This window comes from Eriocheir sinensis, chromosome 33 (genome assembly GCF_024679095.1).
Source record: "Eriocheir sinensis breed Jianghai 21 chromosome 33, ASM2467909v1, whole genome shotgun sequence".
NCBI classification, from domain to species: domain Eukaryota; kingdom Metazoa; phylum Arthropoda; class Malacostraca; order Decapoda; family Varunidae; genus Eriocheir; species Eriocheir sinensis.
In genome coordinates this window covers 3,053,819-3,074,371 of record NC_066541.1, presented here as the reverse complement: position 1 = coordinate 3,074,371, position 20,553 = coordinate 3,053,819, and the positions used below count along the sequence as shown (strand labels likewise).

The 20,553-nt window shown below is 47.1% G+C and overlaps 1 protein-coding gene across 2 annotated transcripts in view; it reads left to right on the top strand.

The window, feature by feature from the left end:
* LOC127006550 (uncharacterized) overlaps positions 1-20,553 on the top strand; it is a 37,988-nt gene that overhangs the window by 13,057 nt on the left and 4,378 nt on the right. For both annotated transcript variants that reach the window (XM_050876522.1, XM_050876523.1), the window contains exons 9-18: positions 6,623-7,529; positions 15,757-15,850; positions 16,113-16,285; positions 16,562-16,690; positions 17,247-17,432; positions 17,743-17,861; positions 18,564-18,756; positions 19,022-19,251; positions 19,474-19,590; positions 20,177-20,322. In XM_050876522.1, the coding sequence (XP_050732479.1) occupies positions 6,623-7,529; positions 15,757-15,850; positions 16,113-16,285; positions 16,562-16,690; positions 17,247-17,432; positions 17,743-17,861; positions 18,564-18,756; positions 19,022-19,251; positions 19,474-19,590; positions 20,177-20,322 (2,294 nt within the window). The remainder of the gene's footprint in view (positions 1-6,622; positions 7,530-15,756; positions 15,851-16,112; positions 16,286-16,561; positions 16,691-17,246; positions 17,433-17,742; positions 17,862-18,563; positions 18,757-19,021; positions 19,252-19,473; positions 19,591-20,176; positions 20,323-20,553) is intronic.

Here is a 20,553-nt window from a genome sequence, read left to right as displayed (position 1 = left end):
GTAAGCATTAGTGTTTAGACATGGGGCCTATCACTAGGGTTGCAGTGGTCTTTCTGCCAGGTGCAGGGTTGTGGTGTTCCTCTGCCAGGTGCAGGGTTGTGGTGTTCCTCTGCCAGGTGCAGGGTTGTGGTGTTCCTCTGCCAGGTGCAGGGTTGTGGTGTTCCTCTGCCAGGTGCAGGGTTGTGGTGTTCCTCTGCCAGGTGCAGGGTTGTGGTGTTCCTCTGCCAGGTGCAGGGTTGTGGTGTTCCTCTGCCAGGTGCAGGGTTATGGTGTTCCTCTGCCAGGTGCAGGGTTGTGGTGTTCCTCTGCCAGGTGCAGGGTTGTGGTGTTCCTCTGCCAGGTGCAGGGTTGTGGTGTTCCTCTGCCAGGTGCAGGGTTGTGGTGTTCCTCTGCCAGGTGCAGGGTTGTGGTGTTCCTCTGCCAGGTGCAGGGTTGTGGTGTTCCCCTGCCAGGTGCAGGGTTGTGGTGTTCCTCTGGCAGGTGCAGGGTTGTGGTGTTCCCCTGCCAGGTGCAGGGTTGTGGTGTTCCCCTGCCAGGTGCAGGGTTGTGGTGTTCCTTTGCCAGGTGCAGGGCTGTGGTGTTCCCCTGCCAGGTGCAGGGTTGTGGTGTTCCTCTGCCGGGTGCAGGGTTGTGGTGTTCCTCTGCCAGGTGCAGGGTTGTGGTGTTCTCCTGCCAGGTGCAGGGTTGTGGTGTTTCCCTGCCAGGTGCAGGGTTGTGGTGTTCTCCTGCCAGGTGCAGGGTTGTGGTGTTCCTCTGCCAGGTGCAGGGTTGTGGTGTTCCTCTGCCAGGTGCAGGGTTATGGTGTTCCTCTGCCAGGTGCAGGGTTGTGGTGTTCCTCTGCCAGGTGCAGGGTTGTGGTGTTCCTCTGCCAGGTGCAGGGTTGTGGTGTTCCTCTGCCAGGTGCAGGGTTATGGTGTTCCTCTGCCAGGTGCAGGGTTGTGGTGTTCCTCTGCCAGGTGCAGGGTTGTGGTGTTCCTCTGCCAGGTGCAGGGTTGTGGTGTTCCCCTGCCAGGTGCAGGGTTGTGGTGTTCCTCTGGCAGGTGCAGGGTTGTGGTGTTCCCCTGCCAGGTGCAGGGTGGTGGTGTTCCCTGCCAGGTGCAGGGTTGTGGTGGTCCTTTGCCAGGTGCAGGGCTGTGGTGTTCCCCTGCCAGGTGCAGGGTTGTGGTGTTCCTCTGCCGGGTGCAGGGTTGTGGTGTTCCTCTGCCAGGTGCAGGGTTGTGGTGTTCTCCTGCCAGGTGCAGGGTTGTGGTGTTTCCCTGCCAGGTGCAGGGTTGTGGTGTTCTCCTGCCAGGTGCAGGGTTGTGGTGTTCCTCTGCCAGGTGCAGGGTTGTGGTGTTCCTCTGCCAGGTGCAGGGTTGTGGTGTTCCTCTGCCAGGTGCAGGGTTGTGGTGTTCTCCTGCCAGGTGCAGGGTTGTGGTGTTCCCCTGCCAGGTGCAGGGTTGTGGTGTTCTCCTGCCAGGTGCAGGGTTGTGGTGTTTCCCTGCCAGGTGCAGGGTTGTGGTGTTCCTCTGCCAGGTGCAGGGTTGTGGTCTTCCTCTGCCAGATGCAGGGTTGTGGTGTTCCTCTGCCAGGTCCAGGGTTGTGGTGTTCCTCTGCCAGGTGCAGGTTTGTTGTGTTCCTCTGCCAGGTGCAGGTTTGTGGTGTTCCTCTGCCAGGTGCAGGGTTGTGGTGTTCCCCTGCCAGGTGCAGGGTTATGGTGTTCCCCTGCCAGGTGCAAGGTTGTGGTGTTCCTCTGCCAGGTGCAGGGTTGTGGTGTTCCTCTGCCAGGTGCAGGGTTGTGGTGTTCCTCTGCCAGGTGCAGGGTTGTGGTGTTCCCCTGCCAGGTGCAGGGTTGTGGTGTTCCTCTGCCAGGTGCAGGGTTGTGGTGTTCCCCTGCCAGGTGCAGGGTTGTGGTGTTCCTCTGCCAGGTGCAGGGTTGTGGTGTTCCTCTGCCAGGTGCAGGGTTGTGGTGTTCCCCTGCCAGGTGCAGGGTTGTGGTGTTCCTCTGCCAGGTGCAGGGTTGTGGTGTTCCCCTGCCAGGTGCAGGGTTGTGGTGTTCCCCTGCCAGGTGCAGGGTTGTGGTGTTCCTCTGCCAGGTGCAGGGTTGTGGTGTTCCTCTGCCAGGTGCAGGGTTGTGGTGTTCCTCTGCCAGGTGCAGGGTTGTGGTGTTCCACTGCCAGGTGCAGGGTTGTGGTGTTCCTCTGCCAGGTGCAGGGTTGTGGTGTTCCCCTGCCAGGTGCAGGGTTGTGGTGTTCCCCTGCCAGGTGCAGGGTTGTGGTGTTCCTCTGCCAGGTGCAGGGTTGTGGTGTTCCCCTGCCAGGTGCAGGGTTGTGGTGTTCCTCTGCCAGGTGCAGGGTTGTGGTGTTCCTCTACCAGGTGGAGGGTTATGATGTTCCTCTCCCAGGTGCAGGGTTGTGGTGTTCCCCTGCCAGGTGCAGGGTTGTGATGTTCCCCTGCCAGGTGCAGGGTTGTGGTGTTCCTCTACCAGGTGCGGGGTTGTGGTGTTCCTCTGCCAGGTGCAGGGTTGTGGTGCTCCTTTGCCAGGTGCAGGGTTGTGGTGTTCCCCTGCCAGGTGCAGGGTTGTGGTGTTCCTTTGCCAGGTGCAGGGTTGTGGTGTTCCCCTGCCAGGTGCAGGGATGTGGTGTTCCCCTGCCAGGTGCAGGGTTGTGGTTTTCCTCTGCCAGGTGCAGGGTTGTGGTGCTCCCCTGCCAGGTGCAGGATTGTGGTGTTCCTCTGCCAGGTGCAGGGTTGTGATGTTCCCCTGCCAGGTGCAGGGTTGTGGTGTTCCTTTGCCAGGTGCAGGGTTGTGGTGTTCCCCTGCCAGGTGCAGGGTTGTGGTGTTCCTCTACCAGGTGCAGGGTTGTGGTGTTCCCCTGCCAGGTGCAGGGTTGTGGTGTTCCTCTGCCAGGTGCAGGGTTGTGGTGTTCCCCTGCCAGGTGCAGGGTTGTGGTGTTCCCCTGGCAGGTGCAGGGTTGTGGTGTTCCTTTGCCAGGTGCAGGGCTGTGGTGTTCCCCTGCCAGGTGCAGGGTTGTGGTGTTCCTCTGCCGGGTGCAGGGTTGTGGTGTTCCTCTGCCAGGTGCAGGGTTGTGGTGTTCTCCTGCCAGGTGCAGGGTTGTGGTGTTCCTCTGCCAGGTGCAGGGTTGTGGTGTTCCTCTGCCAGGTGCAGGGTTGTGGTGTTCCCCTGCCAGGTGCAGGGTTGTGGTGTTCCTCTGCCAGGTGCAGGGTCGTGGTGTTCCTCTGCCAGGTGCAGGGTTGTGGTGTTCCCCTGCCAGATGCAGGGTTGTGGTGTTCCCCTGCCAGGTGCAGGGTTGTGGTGTTACCCTGCCAGGTGCAGGGTTGTGGTGTTCCTCTGCCAGGTGCAGGGTTGTGGTCTTCCTCTGCCAGATGCAGGGTTGTGGTGTTCCCCTGCCAGGTGCAGGGTTGTGGTGTTCCTTTGCCAGGTGCAGGGTTGTGGTGTTCCCCTGCCAGGTGCAGGGTTGTGGTGTTCCCCTGCCAGGTGCAGGGTTGTGGTGTTCCCCTGCCAGGTGTAGGTTTGTAGTGTTCCTCTACCAGGTGCAGGGTTGTGGTGTTTCTCTGCCGGGTGCAGGGTTGTGGTGTTCCTCTGCCAGGTGCAGGGTTGTGGTGTTCCTGTACCAGGTGCAGGGTTGTGGTGTTCCCCTGCCAGGTGCAGGTTTGTGGTGTTCCTCTGCCAGGTGCAGGGTTGTGGTGTTCCCCTGCCAGGTGCAGGGTTGTGGTGTTCCTCTGCCAGGTGCAGGGTTGTGGTGTTCCCTTGCCAGGTGCAGGGTTGTGGTGTTCCTCTTCCAGGTGCAGGGTTATTGTGTTCACCTGCCAGGTGCAGGGTTGTGGTGTTCCCCTGCCAGGTGCAGGGTTGTGGTGTTCCTCTGCCAGGTGCAGGGTTGTGGTGTTCCCCTGCCAGGTGCAGGGTTGTGGTGTTCCTCTTCCAGGTGCAGGGTTATTGTGTTCCCCTGCCAGGTGCAGGGTTGTGGTGTTCCCCTGCCAGGTGCAGGGTTGTGGTATTCCTCTGCCAGGTGCAGGGTTGTGGTGTTCCCCTGCCAGGTGCAGGGTTGTGGTGTTCCTCTGCCAGGTGCAGGGTTGTGGTGTTCCTCTGCCAGGTGCAGGGTTGTGGTGCTCCTCTGCCAGGTGCAGGGTTGTGGTGTTCTCCTACCAGGTGCAGGGTTGTGGTGTTCCTCTGCCGGGTGCAGGGTCGTGGTGTTTCCCTGCCAGATGCAGGGTTGTGGTGTTCCTCTTCCAGGTGCAGGGTTGTGGTGTTCCCCTGCCAGGTGCAGGGTTGTGGTGTTCCTCTTCCAGGTGCAGGTTTATGGTGTTCCCCTGCCAGGTGCAGGGTTATGGTGTTCCCCTGCCAGGTGCAGGGTTGTGGTGTTCCTGTTCCAGGTGTGGGGTTATGGTGTTCCTCTGCCAGGTGCAGGGTTGTGGTGTTCCTCTGCCAGGTGCAGGGTTGTGGTGTTCCTCTGCCAGGTGCAGGGTTGTGGTGTTCCCCAGCCAGTTGCAGGGTTATGGTGTTCCCTGCCAGATGCAGGGTTGTGGTGTTCCCCTGCCAGGTGCAGGGTTGTGTTCCTCTGCCAGGTGCAGGGTTGTGGTGTTCCTTTACCAGATGCAGGGTTGTGGTTTTCCCCTGCCAGGTGCAGGGTTGTGGTGTTCCCCTGCCAGATGCAGGGTTGTGGTGTTCCCCTGCCAGGTGTAAGGTTGTGGTGTTCCCTTGCCAGGTGCAGGGTTGTGGTGTTCCTCTGCCAGGTGCAGGGTTGTGGTGTTCCTCTACCAGGTGTTGGGTTGTGGTGTTCCCTTGCCAGGTGCAGGGTTGTGGTGTTCCTCTACTAGGTGCAGTGTTGTGGTGTTCCTCTACCAGGTGCAGGGTTGTGGTGTTCCTCTACCAGGTGCAGGGTTGTGGTGTTCCTCTACCAGGTACAGGGTTGTGGTTTCCCCCTGCCAGGTGTAGGGTTGTGGTGTTCCCTTGCCAGGTGCAGGGTTGTGGTGTTCCTCTTCCAGGTGCAGGGTTATGGTGTTCCCCTGCCAGGTGCAGGGTTGTGGTGTTCCACTGCCAGGTGCAGGGTTGTGGTGTTCCTCTGGTAGCTGCAGGGTTGTGGTGTTCCCCTGCCAGGTGCAGAGTTGTGGTGTTCGTCTGCCAGGTGCAGGGTTGTGGTGTTCCCCTGCCAGGTGCAGGGTTGTGGTGTTCCTCTGCCAGGTGCAGGATTGTGGTGTTCCTCTGCCAGGTGCAGGGTTGTGGTGTTCCTCTGCCAGGTGAAGGGTTGTGGTGTTCCCCTGCCAGGTGCAGGGTTGTGGTGTTCCTCTGCCAGGTGCATGGTTGTGGTGTTCCTCTGCCAAGTGCAGGGTTGTGGTGATCCTCTGCCAGGTGCAGGGTTGTGGTGTTCCCCTGCCAGGTGCAAGGTTGTGGTGTTCCTCTTCCAGGTGCAGGGTTATGGTGTTCCCCTGCCAGTTGCAGGGTTGTGGTGTTCCCCTGCCAGGTGCAGGGTTGTGGTATTCCTCTGCCAGGTGCAGGGTTGTGGTGTTCCCCTGCCAGGTGCAGGGTTGTGGTGTTCCTTTGCCAGGTGCAGGGTTGTGGTGTTTCCCTGCCAGGTGCAGGGTTGTGGTGTTCCCCTGCCAGGTGCAGGGTTGTGGTGTTCCCCTGCCAGGTGCAGGTTTGTGGTGTTCCTCTACCAGGTGCAGGGTTGTGGTGTTTCTCTGCCGGGTGCAGGGTTGTGGTGTTCCTCTGCCAGGTGCAGGGTTGTGGTGTTCCTGTACCAGGTGCAGGGTTGTGGTGTTCCCCTGCCAGGTGCAGGTTTGTGGTGTTCCTCTGCCAGGTGCAGGGTTGTGGTGTTCCCCTGCCAGGTGCAGGTTTGTGGTGTTCCTCTGCCAGGTGCAGGGTTGTGGTGTTCCCCTGCCAGGTGCAGGGTTGTGGTGTTCCCCTGCCAGTTGCAGGGTTATGGTGTTCCCTGCCAGATGCAGGGTTGTGGTGTTCCCCTGCCAGGTGCAGGGTTGTGTTCCTCTGCCAGGTGCAGGGATGTGGTGTTCCTTTACCAGATGCAGGGTTGTGGTGTTCCCCTGCCAGGTGCAGGGTTGTGGTGTTCCCCTGCCAGATGCAGGGTTGTGGTGTTCCCCTGCCAGGTGCAGGTTTGTGGTGTTCCTCTGCCAGGTGCAGGGTTGTGGTGTTCCTCTGCCAGGTGCAGGGTTGTGATGTTCCCCTGCCAGGTGCAGGGTTGTGATGTTCCCCTGCCAGGTGCAGGGTTGTGGTGTTCCCCTGCCAGATGCAGGGATGTGGTGTTCCCCTGCCAGGTGCAGGGTTGTGGTGTTCCTTTGACAGGTACAATGTTGTGGTGTTGCCCACTTCAGACATCAATTAAAATTACATGAAATTATAATGACAAGGCCTTTCCATTATCCTAAGTTCATGCATAAAATGAGTAGGTTGCATTTATTTTACATACGATTGTTTTCAATGTTTATATATATAATAGTAGCTTCGGTTACCATCTCTATATCAAGATTACATATCGAATATTTTACAAATATTTTTCATTAAATTTTAGTTTAGGTGCTTGTGGGTCCTTTATTAGTAGTATTTTATTTATTTATCTATTAATTGAAACATAATGTGACCTATTGTCTGACATATTGGTAATTCCTGCAGCTGTCATGATGCTGAGAGTGTGGCATCAGATGTGTCAGACCCAGCAGAAGTGAGCAGTGCCAGTGTCCGCCGCTACAACCAGCTTGGCAGTGGCAGTGTCGGTGGTGGCAGTGGCGTCAGTGGTGAGGCGTGTGATGGTTCCGACTGTGATATCAGCTCCACCTGTAACCTGGTGCCGCCAAGTGACTTGCTGACAGCATTACCCTGTGATAGTGTGTCTGATGTGGAGAAGAACCACATACAAGAATCCCTTCGCCAGGAAAGGGCCCAGCAGCAACAACAACAGCAGCAGCAGGAAGATGAAGCTGCCTTGAACCAGCTGTGCCAGGCTGAGCCCAGTGAGAGTCTTGGGTATTCTGGGTCAGATCTGCCTCACTCCTCCTTGGTCAAGCTGGAGGATATAATGAAGGAGTCCAAGACATCCAATGTAAATGTGTTGGTTAAGGACAACAACCCACCCAACAATGAGCTGCTCTTTGACTCGGAGAAGTATGCTAAGTATGAGAAAACACGCCTCAAGAACAGCCTAGACAACCTGTGCAAGTCTGGTGTGAAGCGAGTCAAGGAAGTCAACTTGCTGCAGGATTTACGGGGCTGCCGGCCAACATCATCACGGTCTGGGGAAGAACGTGACGATGGGGACGAGAGGGACAGACTCACTATAAACAAGCGAATGCGGCTGGATGAGAAGAACATCCAGTATGAGCTGGAGAAATCTCAGGGGTCCATTGTGGAGAGGACAGCAGACAGCACAAGTTCTACCTCAGGCACAGAGACTCACGCATCACCTCAGTCCCCCTCCAGACTGTCCCAGGAGCAGCGGCAGGCTGACCTTACCTGGCAGTCCTTCGTGGGGGAGGCAAAGAGCACAGTTGTCGACACCTTCTATGGACAGTTCAGGAGCTCGGTGAGTGCAAGGGTTTGTGTATTTACCTATTTGTAGTGTAAAGGGCCGGAGCTATATTCACTTGGTCCCATCTCCATATCTGTAATTGTCCAGTCTTTCCTGAACCCAGTAGCAGTGATGGGGCAAATTTGTGGCTTTATCGCAGACCAATGATGGGCCAAATTTTTGGCTTGACATAAACTCCCCAAAATAGAGGATGCATAAACTGATAACAAATGCATTGATATATATTACACAGTCGTCCCTCAATTAGTACGGTTTTGGTTTAATACGGATTGTCATGGAGATTTTTTTAGGATTTTAAAATTTCCTGCTCGTTACACCAAGTAGCCATGGCATGAGTGGCAACACTGTTCTACCAGACTGCCACCCATGCGCATCTCCTCAGTCCATATGTGTGCACAACTTCAGGAACACTTGTTTTGCCAGATTGAAACCTATGTGCTTTCCCTAAGTTCGTGTGTGTGCACAACCTGAGCTACGCTTCTCCATTACCACATAACATGAACATGGGACCCAAGAGACAAGCCAAAACACTTGCTGAAAGCACTCCAAAGTGTTCGAGAAAGGTATTCACCTTGCAGAAGAATTCATATTTAGGAGAAGTTATGTTCTGGTATGAGTTCAGTTGTGGTAGGGAGAGCATACCACGTGAATCCGGGTCCCGCCTGGCTCAGCTCCTACTCGCCGGCCAAATTTGCCAGTTATACATTTTCATCTGTAGTGTTACCACACTTGGCAACGGAGCCATCCTGGCAGCGCTCCCTGATTGATTGATAGTTTATTGTTGCAGGGTACAGCGAGCGAGGCTTGTCATACACTTACACTCTCACCTACTCTTTACCACAGTTTCTATTGCTCTCTAAATCATATTATACCATACTTGAAATAAGATATACGAAATGGTAATTATGGAGATTGACTCCGCACCTCCAAAATACAACATTACGCCTCCATATTATATAATTAAGGGATTTAAACTACTCCAACTGAACTTAAAATAACCTGACCTCTAATGTGGGGGGCTTTGCCCCCCTCGACACTGCACTGTGACTGCAGCAGAAAATGCATAACTGGCGACTTGGGCCTGCAGGTAACAGCTGAGCCAGGCGGGACCCGGATCCTGTAGGAGTGCCCAGGTGTGTTTCCAGGGGGGGGGGCACTAATTTTATACGGATTTTCGAATAGTACGGAGGTCCTGGGTCCCTAACCCCCGTACTATTTGAGGGACAACTGTATAATTATCATTTGCCTGTCAGTCAGTCAGTGTGTCTCAGTGAGCATTTAAAGTACTGAGAAAAATCACTTGTCTAGTTACATACTTTTCATTATATTACAATAACTTATTTCCTTATGCACGGCAGGCATGGTGAATGATATTACTAAATTACTGTACTAAGCAAGTTGAAATAGGTATATAACTTTTCTTGGTTGTATTATAAAGTAATATGTTGATTTTTTTTCTAGTTTCAAAGTTGAAGTTTTTTTTATTTTATTTTTTTATTTTTTGTCTTCGCCTGTGGTGCCGGTAGGCTTGTTTGGAGGGGCCTGATGGTATGGCCCAGCCCATTGTGGTGCAGGCAAGTGTTGATAGTGGCACCGTCTTGCATTGGCTCATGCTGCCCTCCCGGAGCTCATCTTTAATCCTAGAATCTAGAGTCCAGGTTGATAGGTGGTGTTCTGGACAGCATGTGGGTAGTCTTAAGCTACTCAGCGGCGGCTGAAAAATCCCAGCTTGGTGTCACCGGGCGGGGCACGAACCTGCCGGTACTTCAGTTCATATCATAATTATATATATATATATATATATATATATATATATATATATATATATATATATATATATATATAGATATATATATATATATATATATATATATATATATATATATATATATATATATATATATATATCAATTTGAATTACCTAATATACATTTGCATAGGGACTTGTTTGAGATAAATGCTGTGGAAAGGTATCAGAGTTTTGGTAACATCACCATCCTTACATTAACCTTATTAACCCTTTCTTTACGCGTGGGATGGGACACGACTATCCCCTCAGGCGCAGTCAGGCAACCCAATGGGGGGTCTCTTAACCTCTGTATCTCAAAAACTATTCATCACAACTAAAAACCAAAAACACCATTGGGAAGAGGAGGCCCAGGTCTACAGGAGTCGGTTATGTATGCCTCTCCTGCGAATGTACATGCACATTCAGGGAGTGTTGAATGTTAACACTTACGTCGGTGCGTGCGGGATGATCAGCCATATTGAGAGAAGTGCGGATATCTCTCCTTCAGATTCTGGGAAGGGAGTATTGCCAACTGCAATATTTACAACTATTTGGTCAAAGAATCAGTCAGTTGATAGGTGAAGCTATGCGAAAATGCCGCTATATTGGACAAGAACGTCCACCAGTTACTCGTACGTAGATTAGCCGCGCTGGGCTGATATGATTTTCCACCAAATTTAGTGAAAAACTCACTCAATTGGCAATCCTGTGTTGTGAAAAATAGTGTTGGAACACTCATACGCGGGAGATTTGAGTGCGGCTGGAGCTCGCAGCGAGCGTTTAGCACCACCAGCAAATACGCCTAACGCTCGCTGCGAGCGTTTAGCAATGAAAGGGTTAATATTGTGTTATGTACAGTCACGCTGCGAAGTGTTGAGACCGCTTTCATAATCTTTCGGACATGAAGCTGAGGCTGGCGACATCTGGCAAGTACCCTCAGGGAAACATTCTCTTCCGACTTTTATAAAACTACTTAATTTTAAACTCTTTAGATTTGCACACACCTAATGAATGTCAGTGATTCCCTTAAATGCAATGAAAACTTAATAGTGTACTCTATGTGAATGTGGCAAAGAAAAACGTATTGGAATGACAGGCTCTGTAGCCATGGACATTCATTTACAGAGTCGCTGGGGCAGAGTGGAGGTCACTTCACTATTCGTACCTACAAGTTATAAATAATATTATCTTGATCAGATGTATATAATTAACTCGAGAGTGATGAATTAAAGAAAGTGGTAGTTTAACCGTGCAGCGCTGACCAAGCGTCGTCTCTCTTCTACCAAGCAGTAGGCTACAGTATGCGCGGAAAGTTTTGTCGCCAAAAGGTCGTTTGTTTTCGCGGAAAATGAAGGAGGCTCGTAACTCCATTCCTTGGTGAGCAAGACTGTCTGATGCTTTTATGCCACTAACTGGCAACCCCTACACGCTCTACTGCCCAGGCACCCAGTAGCCGCCTGACTGCGATAGAGAGAGAACATATGTTTGCTTGATGCCCCAGTCGTAGTCAAATTTGAGCCTTTATTTTGCTTCCTTCCACCCTCTGAACTTTCCCAAAATGGTCACTAGCAAGGATAAACATAATGAGGTGATAACCTAACACACAGCTGGCCATGATCTCCCATTCATAGCAAATCAAACAGGAGTTCAGCTGAGGACAGTCCAGCGCTTGGTAAGAAGGTTCAAGGACGCTAGGAAGGCTGCTGCACTCGCCTCACTTCCCAAGTCTGGAAGGCCTCGTAAGACGACCTTGAGGACCTGTGCACTTATTTCCCGGCAAGTTTTAAAGGATCCACAGCTGACAGCACGGGAAATAAAGGCAAAAAACCCACAGTTACTGGGAGATGTGTCTCTGGGGAGTGTGCAGCAGCTGCTTCATGATGACCTGGGATACAAGAGTTACCGACCGTGCCCGCAAAAAATCGATGTTAAATGCACTACAGAAGGACAAGAGAATCAAGTTTTGCAAAAAATACTTAGCATGGAATGAGGAGCAGTAGAAAACTGTGTTATGGAGTGATGAGGCAACTTTTATTGTCATTGGAATGCCTTCATCACGTGTGTACCGCAGGCCAGGTAGCGACCCACTGGATCCTAAGTTCACCTGTTAAGTTTGTCAAGCACCCAGCATCACTTATGGTTTGGGGCTGCTTTACCTATCATGGAGTTGGTGAATTGGTGATTCTTCCTACTAATGAAAAGGTGAACCTAAACAATTATTTAGAGGTTCTGAGTGATGTGTTGTGTGATTCTTTTGAAAAAACAAAGGCAATAGTGTTCATGCAGGATTCGGCCCCTGCACATGTTGCAAAGTCTGTTACACAGTGGTTAACAGATTGTGAGGTTCCCTTTTTCCTGATTGGCCTGGGAACAGCCAAGATATCAATCCAATAGAAAATTTATGGTCGCACATGAAGAAACAGCTGCGTGACATGGACATGTCATCTGTGCCTAAACTTGAGGATACAGTCAAGCAGGTGTGGGCCAACTTTTCACCATCTTATCTGCAAAACCTTGCATCCAGTGTCTCTAAATGCCTTAATGAGATCGTAAAGAGAAAGGGGAATGCCAGTAAATACTAATAAGATCAATATTGCATGTGTGGTTGCAACCTTTCCCCCTACTAACAATAAACAATTTTTTTTCAGGCGGTGACAAAACTTTCCCCATATACTGTATATCGCGTTGTCTATCATGTGTCTCGTGCAACTTTGAATTATATGTCTGGCCACTTGTCGATACTTCTCTTCGGATTTTACCGTTAATTAAAACTATAGAATTGATTTTGTGATTTTTTTTTTTTTTTTTTTTTTTTTTTTTTTTTCCAGAATCTCGCTGATTTCACACACACACGATTTATGTAGCCATGAATGAGTGTCATTTCCGATGACGTCATCATCAAATGGGAGTTCATTATGTAGTATTTATTTTGCATTTCATCAAATGAAGTGCAGCTAATTATTTTTTCCATTTATTTTATGATATAGGGTTTATCACTACATTGAAAGAAAGAGCAATATATTTGTGCAGTCATATATATATATATATATATATATATATATATATATATATATATATATATATATATATATATATATATATATATATATATATATATATATATATATACAGAGTGAAAGTTTTTCCCTTATAATGATATATTAAGCAGCTCTGCCGAAAGTTTGATACAGTTTTTGTTCAAGACATTAAAAGAATCAAATACGTTCTATGTTAAGACTAAGTACATATATATATATATATATATATATATATATATATATATATATATATATATATATATATATATATATATATATATATATATATATATATATATATATATATATATATATATATATATATATATATATATATATATATATATATATATATATATATATATATATATATATATATATATATATATATATATATATATATATATATATATATATATATATATATATATATTTTTTTTTACAGCAAAGGAGACAGTTCAAGGGCACACAAAAGCAAACATTAATAAAAAAGCCCGCTACTCACTGCTCCTAAAAGATTCCAAAGAGGTGGCGAAGATAGGTCAGTTTCGGGAGGAGAGGTGTCCTGATACCCTCCTCTTGAAAGAGTATAAGTCGTAGGCAGGAGGAAATACAGATGAAGGAAGATTGTTCCAGAGTTTACCAGCGTTAGGGATGAAAGAGTGAAGATGCTGGTTAACTCTTGCATAAGGGGTTTGGACAGTATAGGGATGAGCATGAGTAGAAAGTCGAGTGCAGCGAGGCCATGGAGGGGGGCATGCAGTTAGCAAGTTCAGAAGAGCAGTCAGCGTGGAAATATCGATAGAAGATAGAAAGAGAGGCAACATTGCGGCGGAATTTAAGAGGTAGAAGACTATCAGTATGAGGAGGAGAGCTGATGAGACGAAGAGCCTTAGCCTCCACTCTGTCCAGAAGAGCTGTGTGAGTGGAGCCCCCCCACACATGAAATGCATACTCCATACGAGGGCAGACATATATATATATATATATATATATATATATATATATATATATATATATATATATATATATATATATATATATATATATATATATACTTAGTCTTAACATAGAATGTATTTGACTCTTTTAATGTCTTGAACAAAAACTGTATCAAATTTTCGGCAGAGCTGCTTAATATATCGTTATAAGGTAAAAACTTCCACTTTGTTGAATTTATTTCCTTTATCAATATCATATTTTGTGTATCTATAACAAAATTGCTCCTAAACATCCCTTCCCTTCGAATAATATTATGTATTATTTGAATGAAAGTCATTGCAAACTGTCTCAACACTTCGTAGCGCAACTGTACATTATCTTATAAAAGAGGTGAAAAAATTTACTAATCGGCCCCGATTAATCGGTCAAAAGGCCGATTACTGATTACTTACTGATCAATCGGTGCAACCCTAATCACTACATCTTCCCATAATCTGTTCCATGCATCTACTGTGCTATATGGACAGTTGTATTTCTCGACATTTAAGCACCTTCCTTTCATCAACTTCATAATGTCCTCTTAGTTGTCTTGCTCCTTGCACTCTTGTAAGTACAGATCCTCGCTATCTATCTCTTCGAGACCATAAATTTGTATATGGTAATTAAATTTCCTTTTACTCTTTCTTCCAAATGGTTCAAATTAATTTTCTGCAATCTGTCTTCATAAGTGAAATTTAGTTGTGGAACCAATTTTGTTGTTATTCTTTGTATTCTTTTCTAATTTCCTTATGTTTTTTATGTGGTTGCCATAATACTTCTGCATATTCCAATTTTAGTCTGATCAATGAAGTAATTATCCTACTTATCCATGCAGTGGAGTGCTACTCTTATATTTCTTAGTAACTCATTTGTTCCTTCAAATATTTTGTTGATTTGACTTTCAGGTGATAAATTTTCTTGTTTGACAACCCCTAATTCTTTCTCCTTTCTCTCTTACATTATTAGTTTATCTCCCAATTTATATAATAGTCCTGTGGCTCTTAATTCACTTCCTAATTTCCAGCACATGACACTTTTTTGAAATTGAACTATTTCAATTTTTTTTATCCATCTGTAAATTTTATCTAGACCAGAAAAGGAGTCAGAGGGGGGATGAGTAGGAGGAATATGCCCAGAATCGTCCAGAGTGGAGTTGTTTAAGAAAGTTTGAGAGAAGAGTTCAGCCTTAGAGATAGATGAGACAGTGGTGCTGCCATCAGGGTTAAGGAGAGGAGGAAAAGATGAAGAAGTGAAATTGGTGGAGATATATTTGACTAGGTGCCAGAAGTCACAGGAAGAATTAGAAAAAGCAAGGTTTTGACATTTTCTAGGGGGGCTTCGTGGTGCAGTGGTTAGCACACATGGCTCAACCAAGAGAGCCTGGGTTCAATTCCCGGGCGGAGTGAAAAAATTTGGGTGGCCTTCCCGATACCCTACGCCCCTGTCCACCCAGCAGTGAATGGGTACCAGGTGTTAATCGGGGGTTGTGTCCCGTCTCCTGGGATCTGTTCCCTTCTCCTATAATTCCTTCCCCTTCTGTCTCTCTCCGGCATATGACCACAGATGTTGTGCTGACTAAACGAAACTTTCCAACTTTTTTGACATTTTCTATTTATGAAAGATGTTTTGTTAAGTCGAAGAATAGACTTGGCACAATTCCGGGCTGGAATATAAAAATCATGATTAGCAGGAGTGCGAAGGCTCTGGTACCTTTAGTGAGCTGCCTCTCTATCTTTGATAGCACGAGAACAAGCATGATTAAACCAAGGCTTTTTAGCATGAGGAGTAGAGAAAGTATGTGGAATGTATGCCTCCATTCCAGAGACAATCACCTCTGTAATGCACTGGGCACACACAGAGGGGTCTCTATCCTGGAAGCAGTAGTCATTCCACAGGAAACTGGAAAAGTACATCCTCAGGTAGTCTCACCGAGCTGAACCAAAATGCCAGAAACATCACCTCTTCGGTGGGTCCAGAGGCTGTACTGGAGCGATAGGACAGGATACAGAAATAAGGTTGTGATCGGAGGAGCCCAACGGAGAGAACAGTTTGACAGAGTAAGCAGAAGGGTTAGAGGTAAGGAAGAGGTCTAGTATGTTGGGCCTGTCTCCAAGACGGTCGGGAATACATGTAGGGTGCTGAACCAACTGCTCTAGGTCGTTGAGGAGAGCAAAGTTGTAGGCTTGTTCACCAGGCTGGTCAGTGAAAGAGGATGAAACTTACATAGTTCCTTGAAATAACGGGAGAATTAAGGGGAGAGGGGAGAAGGGAGGCTGCCAAATGTGTGTGTTTGTGTGTGTGTGTGTGTGTGTATGTGTGTGTGTGTTTTACTTATTTTAATAATGAGTAAATTGTTTCAGATTAATGATAATCTGTTTGCCTTTGTTATTGATTTATACTATTGCTCTTGCAGTTGGTATGCTCAGTTTGTGGACACACGTCTGTCAAGTATGACCCTTTTGGAACACTTTCTGTGCCTCTTCCATATGCTAATCAAATTCAGATAAGTGAGTATATGTTTAACTGCCCACTGTTTATAGTTAGTTCGGTAATCTAAGTAAACTTTGCTGTGTTACAATACTTATATGTAAAACTTCTGCCCCAAGCTTATATTCACTATCCTTGCAGGTGAACTGGAAGTTTATGGAATGATCTAATAGAACTGTTATCTAAATAATCAATATCACCAGCTCTCAAGCAGTAATGTTAAATAATATGAATTCAGGAATGCCTGCCAGTTCCTAATTTCTTTTGTGGTGGGTGTTGCAGCGGTGACCTATGTCTCGAGTAGTGGGAGTCCCCCCACACGGTATCTCATCACCCTGTGTAAGGTGTCCTATGTGAGCGACCTGAAGGCTTCCCTGTGTAAGATGGCTGCTCTTGACTCCCCAGAACACTTGGTGGTGGCAGAAGTGTTTGACAATCACATTGCGCGGATTGTGGTAAGACTTCCTTTTCCTCGCCCTCCCCTCACCTTGACAGTCTAGTAAAGATGAAGGTTTTAGTTATTGAGCATAGTAACTGTTGGTTATTTTCACTTAGTTTATCATCATTATTGCTACCACCTCATTTCATCTATAAAAAAAAAAAAAAAGCAAGATGAGGGGAATGAAATGATAATTATGTTGGGAACATTTGCATTAGTAGCTTAGTAACAAGTGCTTAAACATATAATGACCTAAGATGAGGCCCAGCGGTTAAACTGTGTCCCGTTGCAGGAGGATGGATACATGACCAAGTTCCTCAACTACAACCTGCGCAGCATATACACCTTCCACTTGCCACCGCCACCGCCCAGTATTGAGGAAGAGGTTCCTCAGGCTGCTCCTCCTCCAGTTTCAGATAAGGTAACTCTCATTGAGACTGCTGTTAATCTCACTCCAAGAGTTTTCGTTTGTGGTGGAGTTGAATGTGCAGTGAAGGTTTATGTTTGATAATTATATAATGCCCTGGAGCTGTTTGTGTGAGGTGCAGGCACTTAGTCAAATATACAATGTTGTAATGTGGGGTAGAAGTATGTTTTGAAGATGCCCTGGGGAGGCATGTTTTAGAGTTGTTTACTTACACTGAGGGTGTGTGGTGGCTGCATATCATATGTTCTTAAACATGTCAAAGTGCATGGTTGTAGATGCTCTATTGTGTAATGTATTAATGAGGTGCTTACTGAAAGATGTCTTGTGGTGTGGTGGATGTGGTTACTTATAAGATGGTATGTGGCGGTGGTACTGCTACGGCGTTTGCTTGAAGATATCCAGTGGTGTTGTGAATGTGCTTGCTTAAAAGGTGGTGTGTGGTGGTGGTATGGGTGTGGCACTGTGGATGGGGTGTGGTGATGTGTGGCAGAGATACAGACTCAAAGCACACACAGTGGTGGTGGTGTGACAAGCTGTTGCAACCTTCCAGGTGCTGAATGTTGGCCCAGAAAAGGGAAGCTGCAGAAGTGGGCAGGAGGCAAGTGGGGGTGAGAGTGGCCGTGCTGGAGGGAACCATTGGAGATCGTGCACAATCTGTCTAGAGGAGATGTGTCAGACAGAGCTGAAGACCCACCACACCTGTGAGGCCTGCCTGCTGTGTGATGGCTGCATTGAGGTGGGTGTCACAGAGTGGGTGTGGGTAATCACTGTATTCAATTGGTGCAGGCTGCTCTCTAGGCTGTCAGCTTTTGGTAAAAGTAGTATTACAAGTGTGATCTGGAAACTCATTCTGGAAGAATTTTCCCTAATTATTAACTAATAATTTTGCTATATTTACAGATGTCAATAAATCACTGAATTTCTTTGAACATTAACATCTCATATATTTTGTACGGCAGTTAGAATTTTTCATATGCATTGGTTGTGTGAAGGTGCTTGAGCTGGACAAGTTAGTTTCCCTGACTTTTTCCTCCTCTCCTTCTCAGATGTCCTGCAAGCACCAGGGTGGTGGAGAAAGCCTTTCTTGCCCAGTGTGTCAGGCCTCACTCTCCCCAGGAGACCTCATACCTGTGGAGAGAAGAAAGATAGAGAAGCCCAAAGCTAGGTACAAAGTAGTTCTTGAAAGACACTTGTTTCTCTTCTGGTCCCTCTTGATAGTATAGTATGGAGTTTCTCTTCTGGTCCCTCTTGATAGTATAGTATGGAGTATGCATGTCATGTGTGGGGGGGCTCCACTCGCACAGTTCTCTTGGAGAGAGTGGAGTCTAAGGCTCTTCGTCTCATCAGCTCCCCTCTTCTTACTGACAGTCTTCTACCTCTTAAATTCTGCTGCCATGTTGCATCTCTTTCTATCTTTTATTGATATTTTCATGCTGACTGCTCTTCTGAACTTGCTAACTGCATGCCTCCCCCCCTCCCGCGGCCCCACTACACTACGTTCTACTCTAGCTCATCCCTTTACTGTCCAAACCCCTTATGCAAGAGTTAACCAGCATCTCCATTCTTTCATCCCTTTCACTGGTAAACTCTGGAACAGCCTTCCTTCGTCTGTATTTCCTCCTGCCCATGACTTAACTTCTTTCAAAAGGAGTGTATCAAGACATCTCTCCATCTGATATTGACCTCTCTTTTGGCCACTCTACTTTTTGCTTTTTGGAGCAATGATTATCAGGCTTTTTTTCTACACTTTCTTTTTGTCGCCCTAGAGTTGTTTCCTAAGCTTTAAAAAAAAATTAGCTGAAGGATTCTTAAATATATTTATTAAAATACTGTACAGTGTCTCCAGGAGGTTCTTATTCTCTCCTAGAATACTGCGCGTTCCTTTGGTCTTCCGTATGGATCAGGAGAGTGACAATAACAACAAAAGGTGCATGCAACTTCTGGGTCATCCTGCTCTTCTGGCCCTCCCCTCCCGCCTTAGTCCAGCCACTCTCACGCAAACACTCGCGCCAAGAATACCTCCTGGCACCAGTTACTCTCTGCTGTTTGTTGATGGAAGGGTATGTGGCTGTGTGGTATATACTGATGTACGGAAAGGATTTAGCAGCATGATTTGATACAAATCTGAAATAAACTTGAAGAATGGTAGTGCCACTGTAAAGTACAAAACAGACAGGCTTTCATTAGGGCAGTAGTGGTAGGTAATATTAAACAATTTTATGGTATGTCTTGAACAAACAATAAAGATTGTTAGAGAGAAATGGGATAAACTTGTTCCTCTCCTAGTTATAATCATGATATATAAACATATTTGTTTTCACTTAGGGGTACAACTGCTCCCGGTGCCTGTTCTCCTCCCACTGTCGAGGGTGTGAGGTGCTGGGAGGGGAGGAGGTAGTGCTACAGGCTGGAGACACCCTGTGTGTGCGGTTCACTGCCCTATCCCCTGAACACCACCAAGCACTTGCCTCTACCACTGACCACCCCTCTCTCAATGACCTCAGGCAGAATGTTCCACTCACACTTTATGACTGTCTCAGAGCTTTCACACAGAGGTAAGCAAAAGAAATAAAGATTTCTTAAACTCAAATCAACAAACACCATTTGGTTTATCATTAACACTTATTATAAGTGCATGTAGAGTGTTTGTGTCAGGGTTATGAAATATACTTGAATTTTATATCAATCTCTCCTTTTTTGTTTGTTTTCGGTTGAGCCCCTCCATTATGAGTTGTAATATTGGTGATGGTGATATCCTATATTCTGTTTGTTTATAGTGAGACCTTGGAAGAAGCAGACTCTTGGTTCTGCCCAGTGTGTGACCGTAAGCAGCAAGCAACTAAGACAATATCAGTGTGGCGCTACCCTCCCTACCTCATCTTGCATCTGGAGAGGTGAGGAAGCCTACCACATCACTAGCTTGGAACTGAAATATTTAACCCTTTCCATCCGTGACACAGACATCGGTGTCACTGTATGGAAAGGGTCAAGAGGAAATGGAAGAGGATTAATCCTCTTCTAAACCTCTCATTCCTCCTCTAAATTCCTCTTAATCCTCCTCCATTTCCTCTTAAGAGGTTTAGAAGAGGATTAAGAGGAAATGGAAGAGGATTAAGAGGTTTAGAAGAGGACTAACCCTTTCCATACAGTGACGCCGTCAGATGCTCGTTGGACGCCGACGTTAGCGTCGCCGGAGTGAAGGGGTTAATACTTAGTTTTTTATTTTATTTTTATTACAGTAACTTCTCTACATATTTTGAAAATTCCATACCTGTCTGCATGTGTCGGGTTTGTTTTCACAATGACAGCTCTCTATTAAGCCTCCAGAAATGTTTTTTTTGGGAGGTGGGTGGGGGTGGGGGGCTGCACGCAGGGAATATGAAACTCGGGCAGGGATGTCTTTCCCGACCTATGACATGCTGGCTGCATAGGGAATAATGAATCCCCATCCCGTGACTAATGTTAGTTTTTACATTGCAGGTTTTTGTTCCATGGGACAATGAGCACAAAACTGGATGACAAGGTGATTTTCCCCCTGGACGGGCTGGACCTGTCAGACTATGTAGCTGGGGAAACTAACATCAATCAGCTGTATAACCTGTATGCCTGTGTCTGTCACATGGGAGGTGAGTCTTCAGTATAAAGTGGTGTCTGTCTATCAATCATTACCTTGTTACCTAGTTTGCCGCTATGGATGGGAGTCAATAAACAAGAAGTCAGGAAAGGAAAAATTGCTCTGAAATAGTCACAGTAAATTTATTTGTCCTCTATCTACATACTGCAATTGCAGAGCCATAACGTGTTCATACAGATATGCAGATCTTTTAGCAGATATGTTCTTTAGATTAAATATGTAG